The 26,773-nt window shown below is 40.8% G+C and overlaps 2 protein-coding genes and 1 pseudogene across 4 annotated transcripts in view; 1 reads left to right on the plus strand and 2 right to left on the minus strand.

Annotated features, from left to right (window-relative positions):
* Positions 1–2,797: 2,797 nt before the first annotated feature.
* Positions 2,798–8,905, minus strand: slc6a4b (solute carrier family 6 member 4b). Of its 2 annotated transcripts, XM_088305720.1 has the most exons (13): positions 8,676–8,905; positions 7,864–7,998; positions 7,433–7,652; positions 7,164–7,302; positions 6,965–7,099; positions 5,574–5,677; positions 5,261–5,388; positions 5,081–5,193; positions 4,715–4,846; positions 4,507–4,606; positions 4,314–4,414; positions 3,333–3,500; positions 2,798–3,250 (listed from the first exon to the last, which is right to left on the minus strand). In XM_088305720.1, the coding sequence occupies exons 1-13, from the start codon at positions 8,863–8,865 to the stop codon at positions 3,170–3,172; spliced, it is 1,746 nt and encodes a 581-aa protein (XP_088161846.1). In that variant the 5' UTR covers positions 8,866–8,905; the 3' UTR covers positions 2,798–3,169. The 2 variants fall into 2 exon arrangements, with proteins under 2 accessions (XP_088161846.1, XP_088161847.1); XM_088305721.1 differs by lacking the exon at positions 8,676–8,905 and having other exon boundaries at positions 7,423–7,652; positions 7,864–7,999.
* Positions 8,906–15,000: 6,095 nt separating this feature from the next.
* The window catches only part of sgsm1a (small G protein signaling modulator 1a), a 31,681-nt gene continuing 19,908 nt past the window's right edge, over positions 15,001–26,773 (plus strand). For both annotated transcript variants that reach the window (XM_088297394.1, XM_088297393.1), the window contains exons 1-3: positions 15,001–15,092; positions 15,202–15,245; positions 25,836–25,911. In XM_088297394.1, the coding sequence (XP_088153520.1) occupies positions 15,074–15,092; positions 15,202–15,245; positions 25,836–25,911 (139 nt within the window). In that variant the 5' untranslated portion in view covers positions 15,001–15,073. The remainder of the gene's footprint in view (positions 15,093–15,201; positions 15,246–25,835; positions 25,912–26,773) is intronic.
* On the minus strand, positions 18,544–22,613 carry LOC148344401 (uncharacterized; annotated as a pseudogene).

The following is a 26,773-nucleotide window of genomic DNA, read 5'->3' on the forward strand; positions in this document are numbered from 1 at the left end:
TGCTTCCGCTAGGGGAATCAGGGTCCTAAAACCGTCCAAATTTTTTGACTGAGCTCAAATCAACTCACTTAGAATGGAAGATTAAAATTGTGGAACTAATGAGATTAGATCAGTAAATAGGCCTATACAATGATAATACAGGATGCATTGCACTGTTTTTTTGTCATTTGCATCTGTGACCAAACGCGCTTTACTGCCAGAGGACATTTTGCTACATGAGTGGCGCAAAACAGCTAGCACTGGCATGCAAAGTATTTTTTCTATTTGAATTAGTATGCGACGAGCCTATCTGATCGTGTCAGTCACAAAATATATTTGTTTGTTTATTTATTTGTTTAGTTCATTATTTATTGGGTTAAGGTTCATAGTGAAAATAGCATTGAGTAGGATTTGAAATAGCATTGCATGTAGTACACTCCTCTTAAAGTTATTGATCGAATTGTTTAAAAAAAAAAGTTTAAAGATGCAATCATCCACAAAATATGCGCATCAGTTACTCTGGGGGATATTGATCTGCAGGTCAATGTGATGAAACTAAGGAACGTAGCAGATCCATGTACAGAATATAGAACTACTGTGGTCATTTGGTTGATGATACATAGAATCAAAGTTGGATCTCCATTTTTACAGGTCTTGGTAGTCGTGCTAGCTGTAGACCTGCAGTACAAAAGGTATCAAATCTCACATCTCACTGGAAACCATCATGCAAGTGTGAGGCGTCTCTGAAATGTCGAAGAGCAATCAAGAATTGATGTAAAGGTCAAGCTCCTTGAGGTTATATCCTTCTATAATTTCTTTGCATGATTGATGTGAGTATATGGCCTTTACCTTCATCGCTATAGAATTTATTTGGGTGCACCAATTCTTAACAGATAGTGCTTCTAATTTGCAGCAACGCTTTTTGAGAAATGCAAAGTAACATTAAAATTCATATTTTTGTCACTATACATATAGTAACTTAAAATGGTCAGAGATTCTGGTGTTTTTAATTTATTCATTTGATTTTGGATACTGAAATTGTTTTCTATTTTTTTTTCTCATACATACTTTTACATTGTCAGGGCAGCCTATCACAGTGCTTACATCACTTTTGCTCGTGTGGGTTATGTGTTTATGGTGCCAAAACCTGTACTATAATATTATGTACTATAATGTGGTGTCTATATTGTGTATGTTTTGCCTTACACTCCCTGAAACAAGTCGAAACCTTTTAAATCCTTCCCCTAATCCCAACGTTTAAATGGAAGTCAGAATTACAGTAGGTCTAACTATAATCATATAATTTACATATTTTGTGAATTCATGTTCATAAAAATATATATAATGTACTGTATGCCCAGTAATCACACTACTATAGTTTTGCCCCATTGCCTTACCTTGTGAAAATTGTATTTTTGTGTTGCCGTTTGAATTGAACAACTGTAATACCTAATATTTTTACGTCCGTTTTGGTCACAATTTCATAAACAGAAATAATGTGTATATTTTAATAAAACTGCTACCTTTAACTGTCAACACCCGCACTAGTTTTCTTTTTGTGCTTCATGGCAGACAGGGAATTATTATTGTTTTTTTTTTATTCTATATAGGTAGTCAAATAATACAAGTAAATTACACTTAACAATCGATAAAGGAGCACACAGGAACGATTTTTATATTAAATATTTAATTTTATTTTCTTAATATCATTAACAATTAATGCAGCAAATCCATTTTATTTATTGTCGATTTGGTCTTTTTTCCCTTCCACTCAGTGTCAAGCCGCTGATGTTTGGTAGGTAGCGCCGCAGCATCCTATTAAGAAACATCTGTTTTATGTGTTTGCTGTTGTCGACTTCAATAGTCACTGACACAAAGAAGCTTTGAACATCGGCTAGCCGCTCAGAGGTGGATCATACTGTATGTTATAAGATACTCTTGTGTATTTTTCTACCTGTTGTGTTTGAAGTGATGGGGCTTGGTTTCCTCTCCATAATACGTGTTTGCGTGAATGTGTGTGTATGTGTGTGTGTTGTATAGGTGTTTCGTGTTTCATCCTAGATGAACTCTATTGTGTATCCTGTCTGTCTTCGGACAAAAAAAACAAATGTTCCTTTTTAAGGTCAGTGGTTGAATTTGTTCAATTTGATATGAAGCGATGTCCGTCAACTGTAAATAGCCATCTCGTAAGCAAGGAAAAGTCATTCATTTTCATTCAAAAGCTGGTATAGAATCCTGCACATGTGTATAATGATGCTGTTTTACAAATAATGACATAGTAGACAAGTATGAAGGTCTCTGGTAAAGACAATGTTTCTACAAACTGATGCCAGAACTACATCATGTGTTAAAGAGGAAGTCACGCCAAAAGTTTTCTTTACATGAATTTGTTCTTAGCATTCCCACTAGTCTGAACATGGCATTCGGATTAATCTTGTCTTTGTGGAATATGAGTTAGGCGGCAAAATCCAAAAGTCTTTAGTTATCTCACTGGGCGGCCATTTTCTTACTGAAAATGACATCACAGTTGTTCAGGGCTTAGCTAACGAACAATCACGGCTCAGCTTCCGAAAACAGTCGAGCCGTGATTGGCCGTTACTTAAGCTCTGAGCAACTGTGATCTCATTTTTAGATGACATAAGTGACAAAAACTGGTGTATTTTGATGCTTAAGTCATATTCCGCAAACAAAATGCAATGTTTAGACTAGTGAAGGCGCATAGAACATTTTATTGAAAAGATTTTTGGGGGGTTGACTTCCCCTTTAATGATATAAAGTCACACACAAAACATTATTCAATTAAAAAAAATAGCTCAACACACATCTATCTTTTATTATATTTGGAAAACAGTAATTGACTTGCGGAAATTCCCCCATGCAAGACAATGCACGTGATTTTCTTTCCTGACCATATGTCAATGTGAGAAAAGTACTGGGAACAGACTTTTAGAGACTAATGCTATAAAACACGAACTTGTGAAAACTTGTTCCGTTGGTGCAGACATATCTGTGAGCACAGAAACAAGTATTTATTTTAAAATATTAGCAAAATGTACCTTTTAATTCAGCATTGGTTTGATAAATAAAAAAAAAAAAAGACCACATTAGCTGTAAACAGTCATTATGTCACAGATAAACTCTTCAGATACAAGACAGACAGAGATGTTCTTTTTTCATCTGCTGTATCTTTCTATGGGACGATGGCCATGTTTAGGCTGTCGGCGTGAATGTCTGGTAAGGTCCTCTCCGGTCTCAGACACACTGCCAGCCTCTGTCAGTTGAGAAGTGAGTCATTGACAATATGCAAAAAGTTTTCTACTCAAAGCAGATATTTATTTTGTGTATTTACAGACCTGTTTGAGAGAGCCCGGTGTCCACACCATTTTGTAAACCATGTAAATAGGGATCCACATTAAGGATGAAAAGCCAATTATGTATCCAACTGTGATGCTCCAGTCCGGGTACTGATAGTCAAACAATGTGAGCAGTGGGGCTTTCAGCAGCGAACTCACCATGATATACTGAAAATAGTGGGGGAAACGTCACATTACCAGACAGGTGACACGGGACTCTTCATATCCTGCTCACAGTTGAGCTCAAAGTGAATTTAATATACCAATTCCTGAATAAGCATCTCCGGGCTGGAAATGTGGCAAAAGAGTGAACAATGTGTGGTTGTTGATCCGAATATGTGTGTTTATGAAAATGTATTCCAAAATATATTTTTCTTGATTTTTGGAATGATTAATTCATTGCGACTCCTTCTGGTGTGCGAACAAAGAACACTTTCACAACTAAAGTAAGTGACTTAGCAAGGTGCAGGAATATTAATAGATTTTTACAGAGGATCAAGAATATATGCCAGTGAATGTTAATTTATCTGTCTACATGTGTTGCTATGCCATTTGTGTTATAGTGCTGCCATACACAAATACACAAGCTGTTCAGGAAATTGTACTTATTTTCCCGAAATTCCTGATAGCCACCGTGTTCACAGCCTTTGTTGTTGAAGAATGGATCTTTTAAACGTGTTTTGGAGCATGAACTATATTACGATACAGTAATATACTGCGCTTTAGTTCAATGAAAGAACAGACTTATGCGCATATTTTGGTCTCATGAAAATGGCATTTTTGTTTTATATTCCGTTAGGAAGTTCCCAGTTCTATATGTCCCACCTGGTAAATCTGGAAGACATTGTGGCCCACCTCCATTGTTAGAGTTGCCCATCCCTGAACTAGATCATGGATGTGAATTTGATGTTTGCAAAAACAACGCACACAATTTCAGGCATGTTGAATAGTTTTCATCCAAATGTCGACTAGACTTCTTACCGCCAGAAAGGCTGGACTGATTCCAACCCAGCACACCTTCCAAAACAGTCCTGGTGCTTTGCCCAGCATGGCTTCAACATCATTGCTAAATCTGTTGATACCTGAAAGCAAGAGATGGAAGACAGCATTTTGTCTTACGGTTGATTCTCTTATATTGCAATCACAGGAAAAGATCAATCAATCTTGTGTTTACCATAGAACCAGGCAACTGCAATGGCCTCAAGGAATCCCACAGCAATGATGGAACATCCCACCCCAAACTCCTCCAGCAGCTTCACAACGTAGGCACCACCCTGCCATTCAGTCAACGTTAATCATTTTTTTTCTCCTCCTAAAATACATCATCTTTACAAAGAACATGATGACCATGTGGTCAGAAATCTACAACAATCACAACATACATTGGTAAGAGTACTCAAAGAGCCCAGAAAGCAAACCACCACCAAGCAAAGGACAAAAAGTTCACGTCTCTGAGAGAACTGATCGGGGTATTCATCCAACACAGCCGTGATGATCGCCTCCAGCCCACCAAACTGAAACAAGTAGAAAGTAATTGTCCTCAGATTGTCCCATTATTTGGGCTATCTATCACTGCATCTACATTTTTAATCGATGCAATATCTGTGATTTGTCAAATTGTAACACCCTGGGGGGAATAACGTGTCTTAGACTAGTTTAATACATCCAACAGTGGGGAGAATTGATTTTCAAGTGTTTCAAATGTTATTTGACTTGATTATGTACTGAATGCAGATGCCAGGCCGTACCGTACTGTCCAGCCCCAGAGTGATCATCATCACAAAAAATATGATGGCGAAGAAGGTTGAGCCCATCATGTTGGCGATGGCCTCGGGGTACGTGATGAAGAGTAAACTGGGCCCTGAGATTAAGACAACATATTATGAGTTGAGTGTGACTCTGGATAATGTTTAATATCTTGGGATCACCTTTATCTCTGGCCACATCCTCAACTTTCACTTTCCTCATCTCCGCCATGTAGCCCAGCACCGTAAAGATGACGAACCCGGACACGAAACTGGTCACGCAGTTCACCAAACTGGTCACAATGGCATCACTAAAAGAAAACATACTGGATGTGCATATTGATTTTCTTGATTTTCAAAATCTATATCCAATTGAAAATGTGGTTGGTATTTTTCTAATTTATTTCACTGGCCTGAGACAAGTTGCGTACGCTAATTGAATGTCATACATATCGGGGATAATACAAATTGTTCAATCGTAGGAGTCAGCTCTCACCGATAGCAATTGTTGGTGAAAGGGTTATAACTGGAGAGTGCCAGGAGCACTCCAAAGCCTGGACCAAGGGAGAAGAAGATCTGAGCAGCGGCATCTACCCACACCTTTAAAACATGTGCAGAGGAAAACATAAGTCTGCGAAAGCAAATGTAACAGTAACAAAATCATTTTATTCAAGGTGAAATCCTCAATAACTCATCATTGTTATTTCCCCAAAGTATGTGGAAGCTAAGTGGTGTTGTGTCATTAAAGCATATACTGGAGCAGCCATGTTGCCACCCAGCTGCACGCCGGGAGATCTGAAGAGCAGCGTGTTAAAAAGAAGAGGGCAGCGTTGTGAGTCAGAAAAGGGAGGCCTTTGTTAATGGGCAGAAAATCTAAACCAATTATGCATCTTATTATGCCGCTCTGTAGTTTATTTATGCATCTCATTTCATCTCATCCATATTCGCCTCCAACCAAGAAGCACACAGGTTTTACCTCCCTGAGCCAGAGGGAGAGAGATACAGGAACAGCCTTTTATTGTCAGTTTCTCAAGGGATCACATATCAAATAGCTATAAAATAATATTACTATTATTATTATAATTTCCTCGCTGTAATTTGAGTTTGACGGGTTTAGTATCTGAGAACAAGACAAAAGACTAAAATCATCAAATGGGATTTTACGATTCATTTTCCATCTTGCCAAAAAGTTCAATTACCAAAATGAATCAGAAGCTTTCTCATTAGTCAGGCATATCCAATGTTCTAAATGCACTACAATCTAGAGCAGGGGTGGGCAAACTACGGCCCGGGGGCCACATGCGGCCCGTTGAACGTTTTAATCCGGACCGCCGAACTTGAAAAAAATTATATGAATAAACCTTGTTAATGTTTGATTTTCTAAATACTGTGGAGTGCCAAAGACAGATATTTTGTTGTAATGCTTTTGTTCATTTTCATTTAAAATTAAATGGGGTTTTTTTCTCCAATGCGGTGAGGTTACCAAAACACTCCATTCATCTGCTCCTGGTCCAGCCCCTCTGTCAAATTTTAGAACCCAATGTGGCCCACCAATCAAAAAGTTTGCCCACCCCTGATCTAGAGCATATCATAACCTAGAGTCGAGATCGGTGTCATGAAAAGTGCAAAGTGTAGAGATATCTCCCCTTCGGTCTTATGAAACCCAAGCTGATCACTTGCATTTTAGAATTTTAGATCGAACTGTGCATTTTAGACTACAGAAAAAAAAATCACACAAGAGGCAGAACAGCTGCTGAAGTTCAAAGAGGTGATGCTGCAAATTCAAACCTTAAACTACATTCTAATATACTGTAACTATCTGTAAAAAGGGTTAGGATTGTGTAACTCTTTTGGACATGTTAAATTTTCAGTGATTGAACCACTCACACTAGTCTCCAGAAGCTTCTCCCAATTGGGTTTTAGGTAAAATTCCACGCCTCTCCAAGCACCTGGTAGTGTTGCGCCTCGGATCAACAGGATGAAAAGGACAATGTACGGCAGGGTGGCGGTCACCCATACAACCTGGATGCAAAAGAGATAAATAATCACCATCTTTTATAGGAAAGGGGGAGAAAGCAGAGACAACCTTTCCCGAAGTCTTCACTCCCTTCCAAAGACTGAAGTACACGATGGTGAAAATGAGAAAAAGGCAGAGCATCAACTGCCAGCGAACACCTCCCACATTTGCCAGACCTGACGATTTGTGGATCTCAAGGACATTCCTCCTGTTAGGGTTGAACACATGCAGCCATCAGAACACGTTCACCATGCAAGACTCAACTCCAAGCAAGACGCTTTAAATCTATTCATCTGACATGTTTTTTTTTTTTTTTAGTCCCACTTACGTGCACTTACGTGTAAAATTCCTCTGCCGGAGATCGGGAAGAATTTGTCCAGGTGACGTTGTCCATGCCAAAATAATTAGTGCAGTTGTCGGTGTTCCATGCGTTGTCACAGTTTGTCCATGGCAAGATGGTGGAGAACGAAGAGTAGAAGTAAAAGAGGGCCCAGGCGATGATGGTGTTGTAGTAGAAGGAAACATACAAAGCGATGACGCAAATGGCATAACCTATACCTAAAACACAAAGAAAGTAGTGCCCATTAATAGAAAAGAAATATTGAAAATTTTGTTTTGTCGTCTTTCTAATAGTATTTTGGTTACCTTAATGTGCCATACAAAAGGGCAGATTTCCTAATAGACTTTTTCTTTTTTAGTTTTAGTTTTTTAAATTGGATAACAAATTGTGACATGTTTTTCCTCCAAATCTGTGCTGCGTTTGTCTTACCTTTAAAAATGGGACAGATGTGTTTCCATATGGATATGGCTCCAGTTCTGTGGAATTGTCCCAGAGCCAGCTCCATATAAAAGAGTGGCACCCCGCCAAAGATGGCCATCAGAATATAAGGGATAAGAAAAGCTCCTACACTCTCACACGCACACACACGCACACAAGCCAAAATTAAGATGCACAGTCACACAAACTATTGGATTAAGTATTTATATTTATACAGTTTTGTAATGTCACATGACAGACAAAGTGAGGATGTTTATGAGGCTTGAATTTAAATTCAAATGTTTATTTGTGATATATATCTGGGTTGCATTTTTCTGCTATTAATTTCATTAATTAAATCTAATCGTATTCACAAATAATGATGTAATTTGTGAGAAAAATAGACTGCTCCTAACTGCTGAGCAAATGTCATCCTAATATATGTCTGCATTTTAAGAATTGCATTTGATTTTTTTAGCATTGTCAAGGGATTTTTTTTTTCACTCGAATTTAATCACAGTGGTGGGCAACTGATTCATTTATTTACTTTTAACATACTGGTCAGATGAAGTGTAATTACTTTCATAAATGCTGAATGTAATTAAAAACAAACGATTTTCTAGAATTCTAATTTTGATACAATGCAATTGTTTAAATACTCTTTCATGTAAACTGATTATTTTTCGAGTGACGAACTACTTTCAGCACCATGGACAGTGCATGTGCACCTTCTGTTTTTTTTCTCATTATTCTCTGATGATTTAAAATGACGTGCAAATATTTAACGTAAATAAACGACGGTGAAAGTAACATGAAAATCTTACCGCCACCGTTCTGGTAACATATGTAAGGAAACCGCCAAACATTTCCCAAGTCCACGGCAAAGCCCACGACAGACAAGAGAAAGTCCATCTTTTTGCTCCATTTGTCCCTAGAGTCCGTCTGCGTGATGACCGCGTTGCTGGACGCGTATCCGGGCTTTGGGGAGCCGTGGTGGATCAGACTACCGGCCATGACCGCTGAGATCTGTTGGGCCACCGGACTGCGAAGTCAGTCAGAGGAGCAGCACCATGAGGGGTGGGGAGGGGGTAGAGGAGTTTTCCTGTAGTGGTAACCAGGAGCTGGGGGGGTGGGGCTTGGATAGTCACCTGGATTCCGGTCAGAGAAGATCTTGTCAAAGCCTGCGCTGAAGTTCAGCTTGATGAAGTCACATTTGAATTATTAAAACAAGTTTTTTTAAGCCAGAAGAATTGTATATAGTATGTTCACGTTCATGTAATCTCTTTCATTTCTTTAATATTTTTCCACACACTTTTTGGGGTGCCTTAGTGGCTTGCGTGACCCAAGTGGACACTTCTTCACTTTTTTGGGTTTCCACACATTTTCTATACATTTTTCTTATGTGGGTTGCAGGTCAGCTAAGCCTATCAAATCTGACTTTGAGCAAGAGGAGGAGTGCATCGCCAGGCACATGAAAACAACCCTTCATAATTGCCCCTCCATCCGATTTTTATATATCGGTGGGGTTGTTGGAGCAGGAGCATAAAAAGGGAAGCCCGCATTTCCCTCTTCTTCCTCCATCTCTTCAAGGAGAGCTCGAGACGTTCCGTCAGCCTGACCACGTGAGGCTCCATTTTCATGAGAGAGGCGTGGACTAAAACTGCGCAGGGGCAGACTCAACTAAGTTTTGGTATTTTTGCAGACTCGTGTAAGAATCTGCAACAAGGCACATTTAAAAAGGGTGTTGTGCCCTTGTGGGTATGAACACCGCAGAATTTATTCACAGCTAGTCAAGTGGCTCCTCTTATTCCCTTCAAGTGTACATTCGAGAAGCACATTAATAGTCCTTGACATAGCAGAAGAAGACACTGATTTGCTTTGTCCTGCAGCAAATCGGGATGCACATAGCATGTTTATAAGGAACTGCAAGCTCCCCTCCACACGCGGATGATTTGAAGTTGCAAGGCCGGGTCGAGTCAGGCATGTGTGAGGGGGCACCCTCAAAATTTGAGGGGGCATTATTACATTGTATATGTATCCTCAGAATGACCAGCAGAATTGAATGCAAGCAATCTTTACACTTGTGTTTACAAGGCCGAGTCCCTGAGGAGAATGAGATACATGAGGTTGGGTCAACCCTGCTGAAAGATTTGCAGGAAAAGTGAAGATGCGATTGTAAGATATCAACCTGATTGCAGTTAATTGGGTGGGGGCGGGGCTTTCTTAAGGGCTCTGCACACACAGAAAATTTGTGCTCAGTCTGTGGCAAGGAGGGGACATTGCGCTCTGTAGAATACGCTACAGCTTGTCTACTCGAGGAATTTGGTTGATGGTTTTGGTTCCTAATTCACTACCGTTGCTAATACTTAGACGGGGTTCCTGCAGGTAAAAAGTTTATTCTTCTTTTTGCCGCAAATTTTTCACGTGCGCTGGGTGTCGGTACGCCAAGCAACCAAGCATCGCATAGAGAGATGAACCAATATTACCAACAAGTGCACAGAGGCTTGCGTTGGAATGCAAATAAGGATCTGCCAGTTTTTACGCAATAGCGTAGTAACGTGGTCTATATAGCGCCCATCCGTCATATGTTCTGCATCTATTCTGGGGCGGCTCCCACCTTTCCATGAAGGTGTCCAGGAAGCATCTAAACCAGATGCTTGAGCCCAGCTCTCATCTCATCCGCTTCACATTCGGCCATGAACCGCCGCAGCAAAAGTTGAAGATCGTGGCTTGACGACGCCAAGACAGCCACATCATCTGCAAAAAGTAGAGACACAATACTAAAGACCACCAGAAAGCCACGGCTGCTCGTGAGTCCAACCGTCACTTATCCAACTTAACGTTGGCAATGCAGACTAACACTGCTCATACATGGACCAAGAAGATCCAAATCAGGGGGCCAGGACCACATTCTCAAGCTAGTCCACTGCTCAATCGCTAGAACGAAATGATGACCAGACTGCAATGGATGGCCAGTGGGCAATTTGAAACACAATATGACGCTATACAATGTTTGCTGAAATAGTGTAAAAGTCCATAAAATCATACGAAGCACTGCAGGACCGCCGACTTGGTATGCCAGTCAATAGGCACCATCCCCAAATTTGTTCTTGTATGTTGCAGAGGCATGACAACCAGAACCCTACAAGATCCAGACCCTTTAGAAACTCGCGGATATCGCCCCCCCCCCCCCCCCCCCTTGGGGCTCTGCAACCATGGAGCTTTTTGGTGACGTCAACCCAATCGATAGGAGAACCTGTCTCCGAGTCCCAAGACACTCCCCACCAATTCGCAATGTCCGTGTCAAGGCCAGCTGCTCCACATCCCCACTATTGTGCTGAAGGTGCACTGTCCCGAGACCCCGTCATTCCCCATGGCCTCAAGTTTTGGCATCAGTGACCACGGATGCTGCATTCCGATTGGCCTGCTCATATTCTGCCCCCGAGTCCCACACGTCAAGGTCTCCACCTTCGATTGCCGCCCATGACATACCTATGCCCGTTGGCCCGTCCCACAGTTGGTGAGCTTATGGGAAGGGTGACTGACTCACGTCACCTCTTTGAGCTGTGCCTGCCTGAGTCCATCAGGCGGGCCCTATGTGTCTGAGCGTGGTAAAACTTGATTCATTTTGGGTTATCATGGTTTGTCTGGTTCTTCGCCTACAGGACCTGTTTGATGCAGTTCATTTTTATGCCACTACAAACGACAATCACAATAATTACATTTAATTAATAGACCACTCGGTATCAATTAAAATTCTACATAATTCATTTAAAGACAGGATTTTTTTTTTCGCAAGATATTACATTTTAGTATAATGTTCAAAAAGAGGTCACAGCCAATATTCCAGTGAGCAGGAAACCGTGATCTCAAATGTTTCTTTTACAATTACTTGTCTACATGACAATATTTTGTATTCAGACACACATTCCGATGCCCGTGCATGCACAGTCATGGCAAAAATAACTAAAAACAAGCGAGTTTTGAGGCAAGCAAAAGCCAGCAAGAAGGCTTCATATATGAAGTTTGATGCAGGAAACTCTTCATACGGTAGCACCTTGGACCAATTGAACCGCCTCATCAAGCACTAACATGGTTTAGAATAAAAGCATTGAAGCTAAAATGCGCTCATTAAGAAAATCTGATAAATGATAAATCAAATCTATCGCTTGAAAAACCTGCATACCGGATATCTAGAGAGCTCACGTTGGCCTGTGAGTGCATCAAATGAAGTTAGTCTGGTAAATGGAGACGACACTACGGCACATACAGCACCATCATGAATGTGTCACCTAAAAGAATAAATGTCTGTGTGTCCAGTTCCATATGGAGCCTGTAATAAACTAAATGGACAAAAGTACGATGCCATTGCAGCGCCAGAAAAAAATAGAAAAATATAGTTTTGGTCTTTCCCCCCTTTGCAGCTATAATAGCATTCACTCTTCTGAGAAAAACTTTTTCCAGGGTGTTGGAGTGAGTCTGTGGAATTTTTTATCCATGCATATAGAAGACTATTTGTAAAGTCAGTGATCAGTGATTTCCGGTGAGGCAGCCTGGCTTGCATTTTCAAGTCAAGATCCTCGCAAAGGTGTTTGATATAGTTGGCTCATGTTCTTCCACACCAAAATGCCTTCATGGAGAAGGATCAGCCAAGAAGGGCGCAAGCTGTGGCTGATCAGCCGAGGTGTTCCTTTCCTGGGGGTCTAAAAGTAACAAGACAACAGCCCATGTAGCGCTGGCCTTCTCGAGCATTCCATTCTGTCAATGTGCATTGGCACGCAGCAGTAGAAGAACATCGGACTGACAGGAGTCTCCATCGCCCGTTAGAGCACGTCGACTCCAATCACACGCGGACATGTGCATGTCAGAGATGCCCGCAGACGCTGCTGACAGGCAAACACACATTGTTGTTTCTCTAACTTACCGATACGATGAAGCACTGAGCTGTTTCCAATGATCCTTCACCAAAATGGCGGCCATGCTTCGAAACAAGAGTTTGCAGATAACTCTTTTCACCCTCGTCTCAGCGATGATGCTCAAGTTGTTTGTATGCTAATGACAACAAACCCATACTGGAGTTGGGGGAGAGCTCTGGTGTGCTGTTTACTCGAGCAGAAGCCGTGCTTTGACATTTAACAACGAGTTATTACCTCATGTCAGAGTCAGGTGTGAGTCATTCTCGCAAGGGAATCCTCAGATAAACATGTTTGCAGGGAAATAGAAAGAGAAAGAAAGAAGGAAAAGCATTGCAGGATGCTGGGCTTTCCTCTCTGCCTATATTCCTCAAGTTGTTGTGAGTCTTTGACGGGTGCTAATCTTAAAACTTTTGTTGCTTTCGGATGGGATTGATATGTAAGACTAAAGGATTTCAGGTCAGTATTTGGATGAAAACACTATTTGGGCTGCCAACTTGACATTCACATTCTCAGTTGGGTTTTGTTTTTTTCTGGTGCTGGGACCATGAAAGCATCTTTGGGGGGCATCCACCTCCTCAGTCTGTCATGCTGCATAATCACTACATTCTTTCGCCAAGTGATCCACCTGACAGCTCTGTGCCTCCAAGGCAGAGATGGACTCATGGCCCTGAGACTCCACCATCTGGAACATTGATGTATATGCCCACTTCATGCTGGTAGTTTTACTCATTTGGTGGAACTTGTTTTAATTTCAGACAGCTGGAAATTAAAGCGTTTTGTATATAAAGTTGACGGTATGGTGGTTTGCATGTCCACCTCTCAGTTCTGTTCTCGGTTCTTCTTTTGAATCTCAGCACTGGCCTTCTTCTTGTGGCGTTTGCATGTTGTCTCCAGGTTTTTGTAGGTTTTCTCCAGGGACTTTCTCTCATATTCCAAAAACATGCATGCATTTTGGAAGACTAAATTTTACAAACTGTGCGTGAATGTGACTGGTCTACCTACCAGTCCAGGGTGTAAACTGCCTCTCACCCAAAGTTAGCTAAGATAGGCTCCAGCTCTTCGGTGAGCTTAATGAGAACAAGTACAGTAGAAAATAGACGGATATATGATTTTCTTAAAATAGTTGCAGTCACATGGATGGCATGAATAGAAAAAGTGTTGAATTTTATCTAGAACCATTTTATTCATGTAATAAGAAGCAAATATATATACAATATTCGAAAACGTTTGCTTGTAATTTTCAAATTCAGCAATAAGAAAATCAAGAGCCATTACAGTATATTTCATCTGTGCCTGTAATTTGTCCTATTGACCAAAAGAGGGCCCCATAACAAAATGTATTGCATCCATTTTCTTCTTGTCTGACAACAAACTGTATGAGCATATATATATATATATATATATATATATATATATATATATATATATATATATATATATATATATATATTATTTTCCAATTTTGTTTATTTTATTTTATTTATCTAATAAATAACTGGTTCATTTATTTGTTGTAAATTGTAAAATGAAACATAAGACACCCTAAGACAACCTTCATCAGTCCCACAATATGGATATGGTAAAATGTAAAATGAAACATGTAAATTAAACCATTTTACATACACATGTAATTTCTAAAAGTATATTAGTAAATAATCAGTTAATTAATTCTAGTATTTATGAATAATGTGCCAAATATAAAAGTATAAATATATTGATAAATATATCCATCCGTCCATTATGTGAGCTGCTTCCCGTCACGTGGGTCGCGGGCGTGCTCGAGCCTATCCCCGCTGTCTTCGGGCGGTAGGCGAGTGCGCCCAGAACTCGTTGCCAGTCAATCGCAGGGCACACAAAGTCGCACAACCACTCGCGCTAATTTAGAGTTCTCCATCAAACTACCATGCAAGTCTTTGATTGGAGCAGGGAATCGCACCCTGCACCACTGTGCCGCCCCAAATATACACATCAATCCATCTACTATCCAAGCCGCTTATCCTCACAATATTGATATAAAAAGTATTATTTTATTCAAATAAAATGTCATATATGAATGTCCTAATGTGTCGTTTTTAAAACAGAGTGTGGCTCTCTATAGACCAAAAGTTTGTCCACCCCTTGATCAAATAGAGAGGCTGGAAGAAAGACTGCAAAAGTCTCGGCGTCCAATGGAAACTCTTGCCTGCATCTTTAAGAGGCGGGTCCTGTGTGGAGGAGGCGGGGTCGCGAGACACTTCTCGGAGTCGCAGGTCTCTCTGTTTGATGGGAGGTGCTGCCTGTGCAGGAACACTGGACCCACTGGATCCATGGCAACAATCATGGCAGGTTGGAGACCCGAATACGTCCACCATACATCGATTAACATAGCTCAATTGAGCTTCCAAAGCTTGCACCGAGTGAGCTTTAAAATGGCTTGTGCTTCTTTTGTGTCTAGAAGCCGAGACGCGCCAGAAGCTGCTGCGCACTGTCAAGAAAGAGGTGGGTGTCTTCAGCTAGCTACAAAAACAAAACACTTTTTCTTTTTCTTTGGACGGCAAGGGAAAAGACTCCCTTTGAGATTTCTAACGGCCAAAACACGGTGGTACTCTGAACTGTTTTCGCGATGTCGTCTCCATGACACCTGTAAATGTCGTGTTGGATGCTCCTCCTTCAAATCTGTGAAAGTACAGTGTTTTTTCCTCTCTTCCGGAGCAGTACTCACTATTATGTGTGTGCGTGTGCGTGCGCGCGAGTGAGTGAGCGTGCGTGTGTGCACGCGCGCGTGTATGCGTTATGTACAGTGCGGAAACAAATATGGATGCTTCTCTTGGTTTGGTCAGCTTTGTCTCTCAAACATATGAAGAACCTCTTCACTGAACGTTACTGTGGTAACACACTAACTTGTTCGGCCGATTCGCATATCTGAGAATTCCTCCCAATTTATTTTCAATATTTATGTTTCAGCTTTTTTTGCCCCGTTTCTCGTCTATTACGTATAACAAATGTTTATCAGAGTTTTTTTTTACCCCCTCGCCCACCAATGCATTTTAACAGACGTCAATTATACGCAGATTGGCGATTCGCGGGCCAGCCCGTCCCTACCCTGGCCAGCAGGGGTCGGTTGTCGAGGTGATTCCCTCAGTGTATCTCAGACTGCATCTTGAAAAGCAGAGCTGGCCAGTCCGTCCCGGGGGCGGAACGATCCGGCCCTCAGTGGGGGCAGTGGGCGGGGGCATGGGTCGATGGGGAGTAGGGGTAGAAATTTAAAAAAAGGGTTTGATTAACAAAGGCCAGAGTTGATTTTACTCCAGCCCACGCATCGGCCCTCGTGCATGTGATGAACCTTCTCGCGAAACTGGCTAACGACAAAAATTGTCTCAGAATGCATCCAAAGCGCTACCACCAACTGTTTGTGTATGAAGAGACGTGAGACAGCAGTATGTGTTCAAGTGTGCCTGGATTTCCTTATTCTGACTTCATGTAACCCGCGGCTCCCACCTGCTACTGGGGCAAACCATTACAAGATAGGGGGAAATACCACTACCCCAATAACACCAACAGTTTGTACTAACTTGTATTGGTCACGTTTGTGGAAAAGACAAAAGAAGAAGAATGAGACGAAGGAGATGAATAAGACCGTAATAAGCCCATAATAAGGTAAGCGGATTTGAATAAATTAACCTCTGCCGTTAGCATCCCTCCAATGGCGGCGTCATGCACTGAGATCGCGGTCGGAGGGCGGGGGGGCTGACCGGCAAAAAAAAAGGGTCGATTGCCCAGCTCTGTCGAAAAGTAATGAACAACCGACAGCCACTTGCAAAGCAAAGTTGCATTGTGCCACTACAGAAAGATATTATTTGCGGGTTATATTTTCTGCATGCGACAAATTCATGAGTAGTGGAATGAAAATATCATGAATATAATTCAAGCAACACATCACTACGTGACACACAACATAAAGCGTGTTTATTTTAATTTCTAAAATGGGCATAAATAATGATCTATAAATATTCAATTTTGATTCAACACAAAGATAATGTGCCTGCTTTTGTGAAGAGCTATGAATATCCAAGAATATTTACTAAATTTAGAGGCTGAAAATCTGAGAATTTGGTGAATTTTGAAATAAGCAGTCTCTAAAAGATTCACTAATGAGCAAAATAATTGTTGATTCATTTGTTAATTGATTAGTTGTTGATTAATTAATTGCAGCTCACTATAAAAATACAATTATTAGCTATCTGTCTATTTCTTAAAATATTAACATTAACATAACCAGCCCCACACCATGTTACTGAGCCAATGAGGTGGCAAGTAAAACAGGAGTTAATCAGTTATGCTCAGTGAACTGAAGTCTCAAATGACATCTCTAATGGTGATGGTTTTTATGTGCCGTTTTACGTGAGTAGAATCCAAGAGTGGCGCTTTTTGTGGCTGGGAGGGTGTCAAACTCGTGCACTTCCATTATTCGGGGTTCGCACATCCGAAACAGCAATTAAATACGAGCATTGCAAAAGCTCCTCTTAAAACCAAATGGCAATTATTAGTGGTGTGCAAACAGGGAGATTAAAAACAATCACAGTGCTTGTAAACCAACATCATGGAGGCAAAAGCAATGAACCACACTGTAAAATAAGCTCAGGCATATTCTGCTTCAGGATGCCAAGAGATGCATTAAATTGGTCAGACAGCTCTTTGGAATTGGAGAGGTCCAAATTCATGTTTTTCCTCCGACAAAACCGGGAAGTGGTGATCATTGGACTAAACAATGTCATTTTAACCTTAATTTTCATTTAAAGCAAAACGGCTGAGGATCAGTTCCCAAAACTATGCGGCAAAAATGAGAACACGTCAGCAATATATTTTTTAAGTTACTTTGCCATTAGCACAATTGTGTGAATCATTTTGTAGCAGTTAGAGTGGGCAGGTAGGAAGATACAGGCCAAAATGAATCACTGTTGGATCCAAATGTTCAGGGTACAATAGTTTGTTGTCAAACAATTCTGAATCATCAGATTGGAAATAGATGAAAAACATAAAGGCTGAATGTCTAAAGGTCTGCACTCTGCAGCCGACTCTGCTATTGTGGCTTTCGCTGGGCTGGGAGCTTCCTACTGTTTGTTCTGTTTAGGAGCTTCTCCCTTAACACATCCGCTCTTTTAATCACATTGTTACCATGGCGATTCCCAAGACACACTGAGGTCCTCATCTTGTTCAGAAAAAAAACAGCAGGAACTATTTGTCACGTTTTGTTGTACAGTCACTTCATAAATACAATGTCGTTTTTGTAGCTTTTGCTGTCTAGAGTTCACTTGGTTGTGACGTATTCTATTGTTTGCTTTTGCCGAGTATAGGAAGGAGCTCTACTTTCGGCCTGGATTTTAAGATTAAATCAAGGAAGCTTCGAAAAGCGGAATGTTGAAAATGTAGTCTGATTAGTTTTGAAGTCTCATCAGTAGTAACAGACCCTTTCCATGATGAACTCCATACTCACAATACAAATGAATGACTTAACACACGATATAAGTCAAGTCAAATTCATTTATATGGCCCTTAATCACAAGAAAGTCTCAAAGGCACTCACAAGCTTACAGTTGACTACGACATCCCTTGATCTTAACCTCCACGACGGCAATAAAAAGCTAAAAAAAAAAAAATAACATCTGGGGAAATATGAGAAACCTTGAGAAGGGACCACAGATGGGGGGGAATCCCCCTTCCAGGATGACCAGGTTGCAATGGATGTTAGTTGAAAAATATGAAAGTCAATCAAACGAAGTGCTGCAGGAAGATGACTTCAGTGGAGCGGGTCCTTGTCCATCACCTGAAAGGGGGCAGAAAAAAATGAAAAATAGTTCAACTAAATGCTGAAGTGTATGAATTAGTCTTCAGTCGTTAGCAACTGCGAACTTCTTTTTGGCTCACGAAAAGAGCAGCATTTTGCAAACAAAGGTTTTGGGACTGAGCAAATGATACCACTAAGTTGACAAGATAGGAAGGTGGTAAGACATGAAACATTTTATAGATAAGTAGCAAAACCTTGCAATCACCTCTCAATTGGACCGGGAGCAAATGCAAATTGGCTAGTTTCGAGTAATATGATTGAACTTTTTCGTTCTTGTCAGGAGTCGAGCTGACACCTTTTTTACAAACTGCAGTTTTTGATTTTGGGAAGTGGCAGAGCAGAGAGCAAAACATTACAATAATCGAGGCGAGACATAACAAACGCATGGATTATAATTTCTACGTCATTAGTTGATAGAATTGGTCACATTTTAGCAATATTGCTCTGGTGAAAAAACCAAAATTCTAGTCATTTTCTTAATGTGCATTTGAAAAGACACAGTTGAGTCAAATATAACGAGATTTTTTCTTGAATCACTTTGGACAATCGTACAATTATCAAAACTCAGAGTGGTGTCTTCGAATAGATGCTGATGACATGCTGGGCCAATGATCAACATCGCTGTTTTGTCTTAGTTAAGAAGCAAAAAAAATTAAAGACATCTATTTTTTTAATTTCAGCAAGGCACGCCTCTAGATTAAAGCAATTACGCGGGTTTGCAACCTGCTCAAACAGTAATCTATGTTTATAGAAAGAGTGATGGCGCCTTCCCAGTTATGGTGAAGGCCGTCCACTTTCAGCAGGTTTGGTCAGCCGCAGAAAGAAGGCCAGTTATCTACAAACTGTAGTTCCTGCTCACTACAAAAGCTAGCCAGCCACCAATTAAGCGAAAATAATCTGCTAAAACTCTCATCATTGCCTCTCGTAGGCAAGGGGCCAGAGACGATTACTCGATGCCGACTTATCTTTCTGGCGAGATCACAAGTCCTTGCTGTGTTCTTCTTTGCGATCGCTGATTGCCTCCTCCTTGTATCATTGGAGCCGACGTATAACACATCCGAGTAGCTAGTGTTGCTCGCACTACGCTGGCGTCTAGATCCCGTGCGTGCCAGCTCCCTGAGGTTAGCTTCTGGCCCACGAATACGCATTGCTGTGCCTCCATTTCCAAGCTTAATGTTGCGAGTAACGGTGTCACCGAGAACTAAAGTGCGGGAGCCAGAAGACTGAGGTGGAATGCAACTGCGATGCGTCTTAACAGGCTCACCGTGATTAGCAAGCCGCTCACTACCCCGCCCTCCGGCCGCGATCTGGGTCGCCTTCTGGCCTCGACCCTCCGGCCTTATTGATAAAAATTGTCGGCCCCCGGCTTCTTAAAGACACTCTCTAAACTCCAGTGTTAGGGAGAAGATTAATGCCGTTCACGGTCACTAGCGAAACATTCTACTGTTGGCTTCAAACCAACGCAACATAATTCATCCAATCACAATATAATCACTTTAATATTTATTTATTTATGTGCGACTGACATCCACTTCTCATCCCTTTGAACTGTGTCATTGCCTGATGTTTAGATAGGTTGGTAGATTTTCTTTTTTTTTTTGTTGGAGCTTCGAATATTATCATATTGTCCACTTACCTGCTCTGAAACGTGAATGTTGCTATTGTGATACTACTGAGTTCACCCATTTTACTTATTTTTCCTTTATGATATCAACTATTGCTTGCCCGATTTTTTTTTTTTAATGAATTTATTTTTTTTGTCTTGATTTTTGTGCAAAAAACGAAGTTCTAACTTCACAACAAGCAGATGTTTGGCAATGTGCGAGCTTCAAGCAGTTTATTGCCCCTCCCAAGTGAAGATTACTGTAAAACTAAACAGACGACAAAGAGAGATACAAGTTGTGTTTGCATTATCAAAGTCCATTGCCTTCAAGCTAACACAACACACAAAACGCCATAGACGGGCTAACAAAACTAGCATCAACCTTTCAACAATTTATATACAGTATGAACTCGTGGTAGCAACACACACGGACCAATCATACAACAATCCTACTGATTACTTATCGCATCAGAAAGAGCAGCGCACTAAATTTAAAGCATGGAATCCTGACATTATTCTTTACGCTCTATTTAATTCAATTCATACTCTGTTTTTATAAACAATCACTCTGCAGAGTGCCATTTTCCCACTAAAAGCACAATTTTGTGAGGCTGGACAGGATGAATGGAATTTCCATTAATTTCCCCACTCTATTCTCATTTAGTTATATGAGTCAGTTTTTTTTTTAATTATTATTAATGAATTAATCTCTGTGTCACTTAAATCTGAGCGTGATTACCTTTATAAAGACTGACTGTTCCGTACAGTATATTGTCTTTTTAATTAGCTCGTGCCTGTGTTCTTAGAGATGTAGTGTACACGTGTAGGCGCCACCATATGCACGTGGTCCTCTTCCACTCGCTTATATGCCATCAGTCCACTGAAATGCACTGTCAAATAACGTGGGCCATTATCTAGAGAGCACAGGATGTCTGAGGCAGCACAATCCACTTCTGGCACAAAAATCGGCTTGAATGAGACCTCTTATTTGCCGCAGCTTTCATATATAACCATTCTGTGCCACCGGGTGATTGTGTTTGTGTTGTGTGCACAGACACAACACACGTCTGTTGCCGAAGGAGAGGGACAGAAAGATGGAAGAGTCTGTGAACCGTACTGATATCAGCACGTTTTACTGTCGTCTGTCCAAATGCTGTTTGTTAATCACAAATAGGTTGAAGCCAATTAAACGAGTGCAAGATTTCATGTAGAAGCTACTGCAGGGAAAGAAACAAATATTATCGTTGTCATAGATAGCGATGGCAGTTATTACACTGAGAAAATTATTCACAGTATTGGTTTGGTCGGAATGTGATATGAACACGCTGTACTGGGAGAATAAAAAGGTGGTGTTTTTATAATCAACCAAGCTTAATGTGTTTGTACATTCCGTAGAATCAAACAAAGTTACAAGAAGCTGCAGGTGTAACATTGAAGGCAATGCTTGCTGTGATTAAAGACGCTCAATGTGAATGATGTGAGCTTCACTTTTAAATTAAACTGGCTAACAGCCTCATATATTCTGAAAAATAATCTCAGGTCAAGAAATAAGATTGCATTGTCAGCTCTTCTGCGGCTGCGATATGGTTGCATGGATTTTGAAAATGGAATTCTGTCCCCTCATTGCCTCTTAATATTATATTGTCTTCTCTTCTAAATAAATAATTATCCCGCTATTATCATGTCGATGTGGTATATCATTATGATGTACATCAAGAGTTGGCTGCTATAAAGAAGGGAATTTGACAATGTCACGCTGATCATTCAAATATTTTACATATATTCTTTTAAACTTGTTTCTTTGGGTTCAAGGAATCTCCAAATTTTCCAATGTTTGTGTAACATAGAACAGAATAATGCACATTCCATAGCTGGCATCATGTTCATTTTCAGTTTGCAAACAAGATAAGGCTTTTCTTCTTGTGGTAGCCAAGTAATGCACTCCGATTTCCCCAAGACAACATGAATCAACCGTCGACTCCACACAATTGACAGAATTCTTGACGATTAGTTGACCGACTAATCGGTTAGTGTGCCTTCGTCAGTTGATGAACAGCATGGCTGTATCCTCTCCGCTTATTCAACTGTGTTGACGCCTGTGGCGGCCACCTAGATGATTAATAATGAAGATTGGATGCAAATAGATGAACCTTTTGCTTCCTGGGCTCTGCGATTGCAGAAGTGAATTGGAATAGCCCGAAAATCCTTTATCACTCTGAGTGATGCCTTCCGGGTGCGCTGCATCGAGGAGTCTCATTTCACCCGTCTGCTGAAACGCGCATTCATCAAACTGTCACAGCTACGGCTACATTTGCACGTTGTTCCCGACAGCCATGGCCACCGCGTTTGCATGAAACATAGTGCGGCGTGGGATTTTGGCCATTTCCAAGTCTTGGTGCTTCTGTTTACAGTCCAACATGGTATCCGTGACGGTCAGTGGTTGGACGGGGCTGCTGAGTCCCGGAGGCTGAAAGGTTTACCACAGCTACCAGTACGGTGCCTCTCGGCCCGTCGCAATCTGATGGGGTCACTTGTGTTTCTCGACATTCTGTCAAGGATTACTTCAGATGAAATATGGAAAGCAGCCAGCTTTGGAGCAGAGTCAAATGAAGCTCCCTTTAGGGGCCCGTCTTCGGAGGTGGCGAGTGCCAGATGCCTGGCAGGTTTCCCGTCCCACTACAGCGGCCTCCAAATTTTAATAAAACCTGTTATCTAGTGTCAGGTTAAGTCGTGGGCTCCCCGTTTGACTATACAATCGACTCGGTTTTTCATCTGCACCGTAACCGCTATGGAAAACGTGGTGACAGTTTAAAAATCTTGCTGGGCACCCAAGGCAATCACAGCATGTCATAATTTGGTTGTCATGTCCCACTGCACTGTCTCCTGACCATCCGGTTTGGGCCCCGACGGCCTAAAAGAGGGGAAGCCACGAAGTGTACACATTGCAGTATCTGGGAATTTAGCAGCAAGTAGAAGCAGATAGGTTAAGGTGACATTTTAGTTGCAGTTATAACATCTACAAATCATCTCGATTGATTCTCTGCGATGCCAAATGATCACAGATCTTTGACATGACTTAGCCGCAGTGAGGTTATTATTTGAGGGACTGCTTTCATTTAGTTGCTCCCAGAGATGAATGAACATTATTGACGTCTGGTCTTCAGCAGAACTGTACTGTGCAATACGTGTCGTCTCCATAGCAACCTGCAGACTGTCAGTGCATGAACACTTTGCCTAAGGAATACATCTGAGACCTGATCAGTAACCCAGATAAGACAGATGAGAAATAAAAAAAAATAAAGCTGCCAAAAGTCAAGGAATCTAATCAGGCTGGTGAATTCATCATGAACATGTGTGTGTTGGTGCGGGAATAATAATTGTTGATGCTCAGGGTACAAATATTACTCATCTAAAGAGGCAAAATGTGCATTATGACTTCTGTTACATAGAAAGTCTCTCTAGGTTCAAATGTTTTGTTCCCTTTTGTTTTCCAATATAAAAGCGTTCGTAAACCTGGCGTAACCAGAATGTTCATTTTCCAAGAGTTTATTACACCTATCTATCTGGGGAAAGAGCCAATGGAGGCTATTTAGAAAAGGAGCAGGCAGTTAAAAACTGGAAAGCCGCTTGGACAAATGTACCTGTCACACCCATTACATGCTAATATGATCAACAAATATTGCAGCGAGCTTGGTGTCTACGCCAGTCTGAGGACAGGTGGAGACATTCTATCCATCAAGCAAAGTGTCCAGTGCTTTATTTATCATCAAGTCACGTTGTCAGATACTGAATAGTGACTGACACTTCCAACAAGTGTTTTTTAATGATTAAACCTTAAAATGCTTTATGAGACAGAAACAAGCCAAACGGGAGGCAGTAGAAGGAAAGGCTGCCCTATAAAATCTTTTTGAATGAACCGCTCTTGCCTCATAACAGTCGTCAGAAATAGGAGCATCAACTTGAATGCTTTGTAGAGAAATGTCCACCAAATGTAAACACAGCTGAACTAATTCACCAATGTTGACATGCAAACAAGACGAGTGTGGTCTATTGCTTGTTCGCCTTGATGGTGACTTTGCTAATGCGAAGAAAGAGAACTTTATTGACAGGTAACTGGTATCAGGATCAAACATAGCAACGATTTGATAGAATTTAGGGCCTTATAAAGTTTGTACGAGTCAGTTCCAGAGCCTAGGATTTTGGAAAATGATCGCAAACCATTGTGACCGAAAAGCTGTAAGAGTAGCAAATCCATCTATGGTCAACCTCAAACCGCGCACCCTTCAGGCCTTCACAGCTGTTAGGATGGTTCAAACTCAGAGTTCCTTTCCATAGTTAAGCGTTACATACATTGTATGCCCTTAATAAAAATGCATTTCAGCTGCACAAGCCTGCGCTGATTATGTCAGTTCGCATCAGTTTTTAAGTGATGGAAGAAACTCCAAGTGCCAGAATGAGCAGAATAATTCTGCCTGGAGAATGTGCCAAATGGAAGTCTGTTTGGATGAAGATCTTAGCCTAGCCGCATTTTTCTGCTTCGACAATTTTCAATGAAACCGATTTTTACTTGAGTAAAATCTTCGAATTAAAGTCAAATCATCAAATAGGAACTATATTTAGATTCAAAGACTGTTCCTATAGTTTTCTTTAACTCTTGAATATAATTCATCTTCTGCCGAACAAAACAATCAATGACTCAGCTTCACAGGCTTTCCTTCTTATTTTCCTCTCATCGACACCTTTCTCAAAGGTTCGCACATACGGGTTTCGTTCTTCCCACGTGTGTCACACTCCAGCAGTGTTGATTTATGAGGCTCTGCTGAGGTAACTTCAACAGGGTTATTTTTTTCTGAGGTGATACGCCAGAGATGTATCACTATTATGGGGTTTGAATTTAGCTATGCAAAGTGTGCAGATTACTTCAAACAAGTAAAACAGAATGTAGCTTGTGGGTATAAAATATGAACTGGCCGGCGTGGGTGAGGTTGGTAATGGACAGACTTGTTTCGACAGGAAATTATAAAACGGTCACAACGACTGCGGAGCGGTGCTCGGCTCGCGCAATGGGACTTCGCCATGGTGATTGATTTATTTGATCTTCTTAACAAGTGTTCTTTAGCTGTTGTCAGGAACACAGGGGGAACTTGGGATCCCCATGACAACCAATTACGAGTGTTATCTTGAGAGCATGCATATCTGACCTTGTTTCGTTTTGTTGTTGTTGTCGTTGTTGTCTGCAAGAAAAGATGTCAGAATCCTTTAATGCAACACAATCAGTTGCTCCCGCCCGAGATAGAAAATGTGGTTGACATAGAATAGAAACGAAAAATAACAAGAAAAATCCCTTTTTACTTCCAAATGTAACACTTGGATTCATTGGAAAGATCCTCTGGGTGAGACATAGTGACTCATTCAGCAATTTAGCACTCATCCCACTCCAATTTTAATTCGCTTTCACTTGTCAACGGCAGTTCTCCTAAAGTGCTTCATTTGTCTACCTTTTTTGTTTTTTTTCCAGGACATCCTTCTGATTTATTCTGAAATATATTTATCCCTCATTCAACAATCCATTTAGAGACTGTGTGTGCAGCTGTGGCATATTGATGAGTGAGTCATCCAGCATCTGCCGTGTCATTGACAGGTGAAGCAGATTATGGAGGAAGCAGTCACCAGGAAATTTGTTCATGAAGACAGCAGCCATATTGTTTCCCTATGTGGTGAGTAAGCAAACATATCGCAGGATCACACCTCTGCTTATTGAGAGACTTTGCACTATGAACAATCCTGCAACAGAAAAGCACATTCTGTGTGCATTTACATTTACATAAACTGGTAAATTGTATTAAAAAAAATAACGGGAAGAATCATCCTATGGGTGCAAGAGTGTCGTAACTTAATTATCATGAGCTGTAAGGCAGCTCATTTATTAATTTAGCAGAAATCACGCACAATTTGTTTTGGTATGCCGGCCGGTGTCAATTTCGCTCCAGAGGGAATAATGGTCATAGAAATAATTAGTCTACCCGAAAGCACCCAATAGAATTCATTAATGGGCCAAACAGTTATAGGTAAATAATAAAAGGCAAAAATATCAAGGGTACTAAAGTTGTTTGCTGAAAGTAACACACTTTAATTTTCCAACCATGTATTATTTTATGTTTTATCCACTTCCATCTTTCTAGCCATGGCTCTGCAATATCTTTACCCCGATCGACCTTTTTAATCATCATTGAAATGTTTGGCTCTGTTCTTTTCACCAAAGCAGAATAAACACTCTCAAACCTTTGCCTTCCGAAATTGAACAGGCCCTTAATTAATGTTTGTAATTACACCTGAGATTACCATGCACTCTTCTGTCAAAGAACTTCCGTGAAATGTATTTGTTGTACTGGCTAACTGACTGAATCTATTGCACTCTTCTATGTTTCTGAAACAAGAGATGGAATCTTTTCCCACTTGCCTTCTCGGTATCTGATACAATACTCTAATTTTAAAAAAAAATCATGTTTTTACTGCATAGACCAAAATATAAAGTAATACCAGTAAATGCTATTAACACGATTAAAAAAAAACCTGAAA

This window comes from Idiotropiscis lumnitzeri, chromosome 1 (genome assembly GCF_059441095.1).
Source record: "Idiotropiscis lumnitzeri isolate Australia: NSW breed Sydney's pygmy pipehorse chromosome 1, RoL_Ilum_1.0, whole genome shotgun sequence".
NCBI lineage: Eukaryota > Metazoa > Chordata > Actinopteri > Syngnathiformes > Syngnathidae > Idiotropiscis > Idiotropiscis lumnitzeri.

What these genes read in the sequence shown, in the direction of transcription:
- slc6a4b (XM_088305720.1), bottom strand. Translation starts at nt 8,865, where the DNA reads ATGGCCGGTAGTCTGATCCACCACGGCTCCCCAAAGCCCGGATACGCG. An exon ending in TTCACCAACAATTGCTATCG is followed by an intron (nt 5,389 to 5,573) that starts GTGAGAGCTGAC and finishes GTTTTCTTTTAG; the next exon opens with TGATGCCATTGTGACCAGTT. An exon ending in GGATGTGGCCAGAGATAAAG is followed by an intron (nt 5,194 to 5,260) that starts GTGATCCCAAGA and finishes TCTTAATCTCAG; the next exon opens with GGCCCAGTTTACTCTTCATC.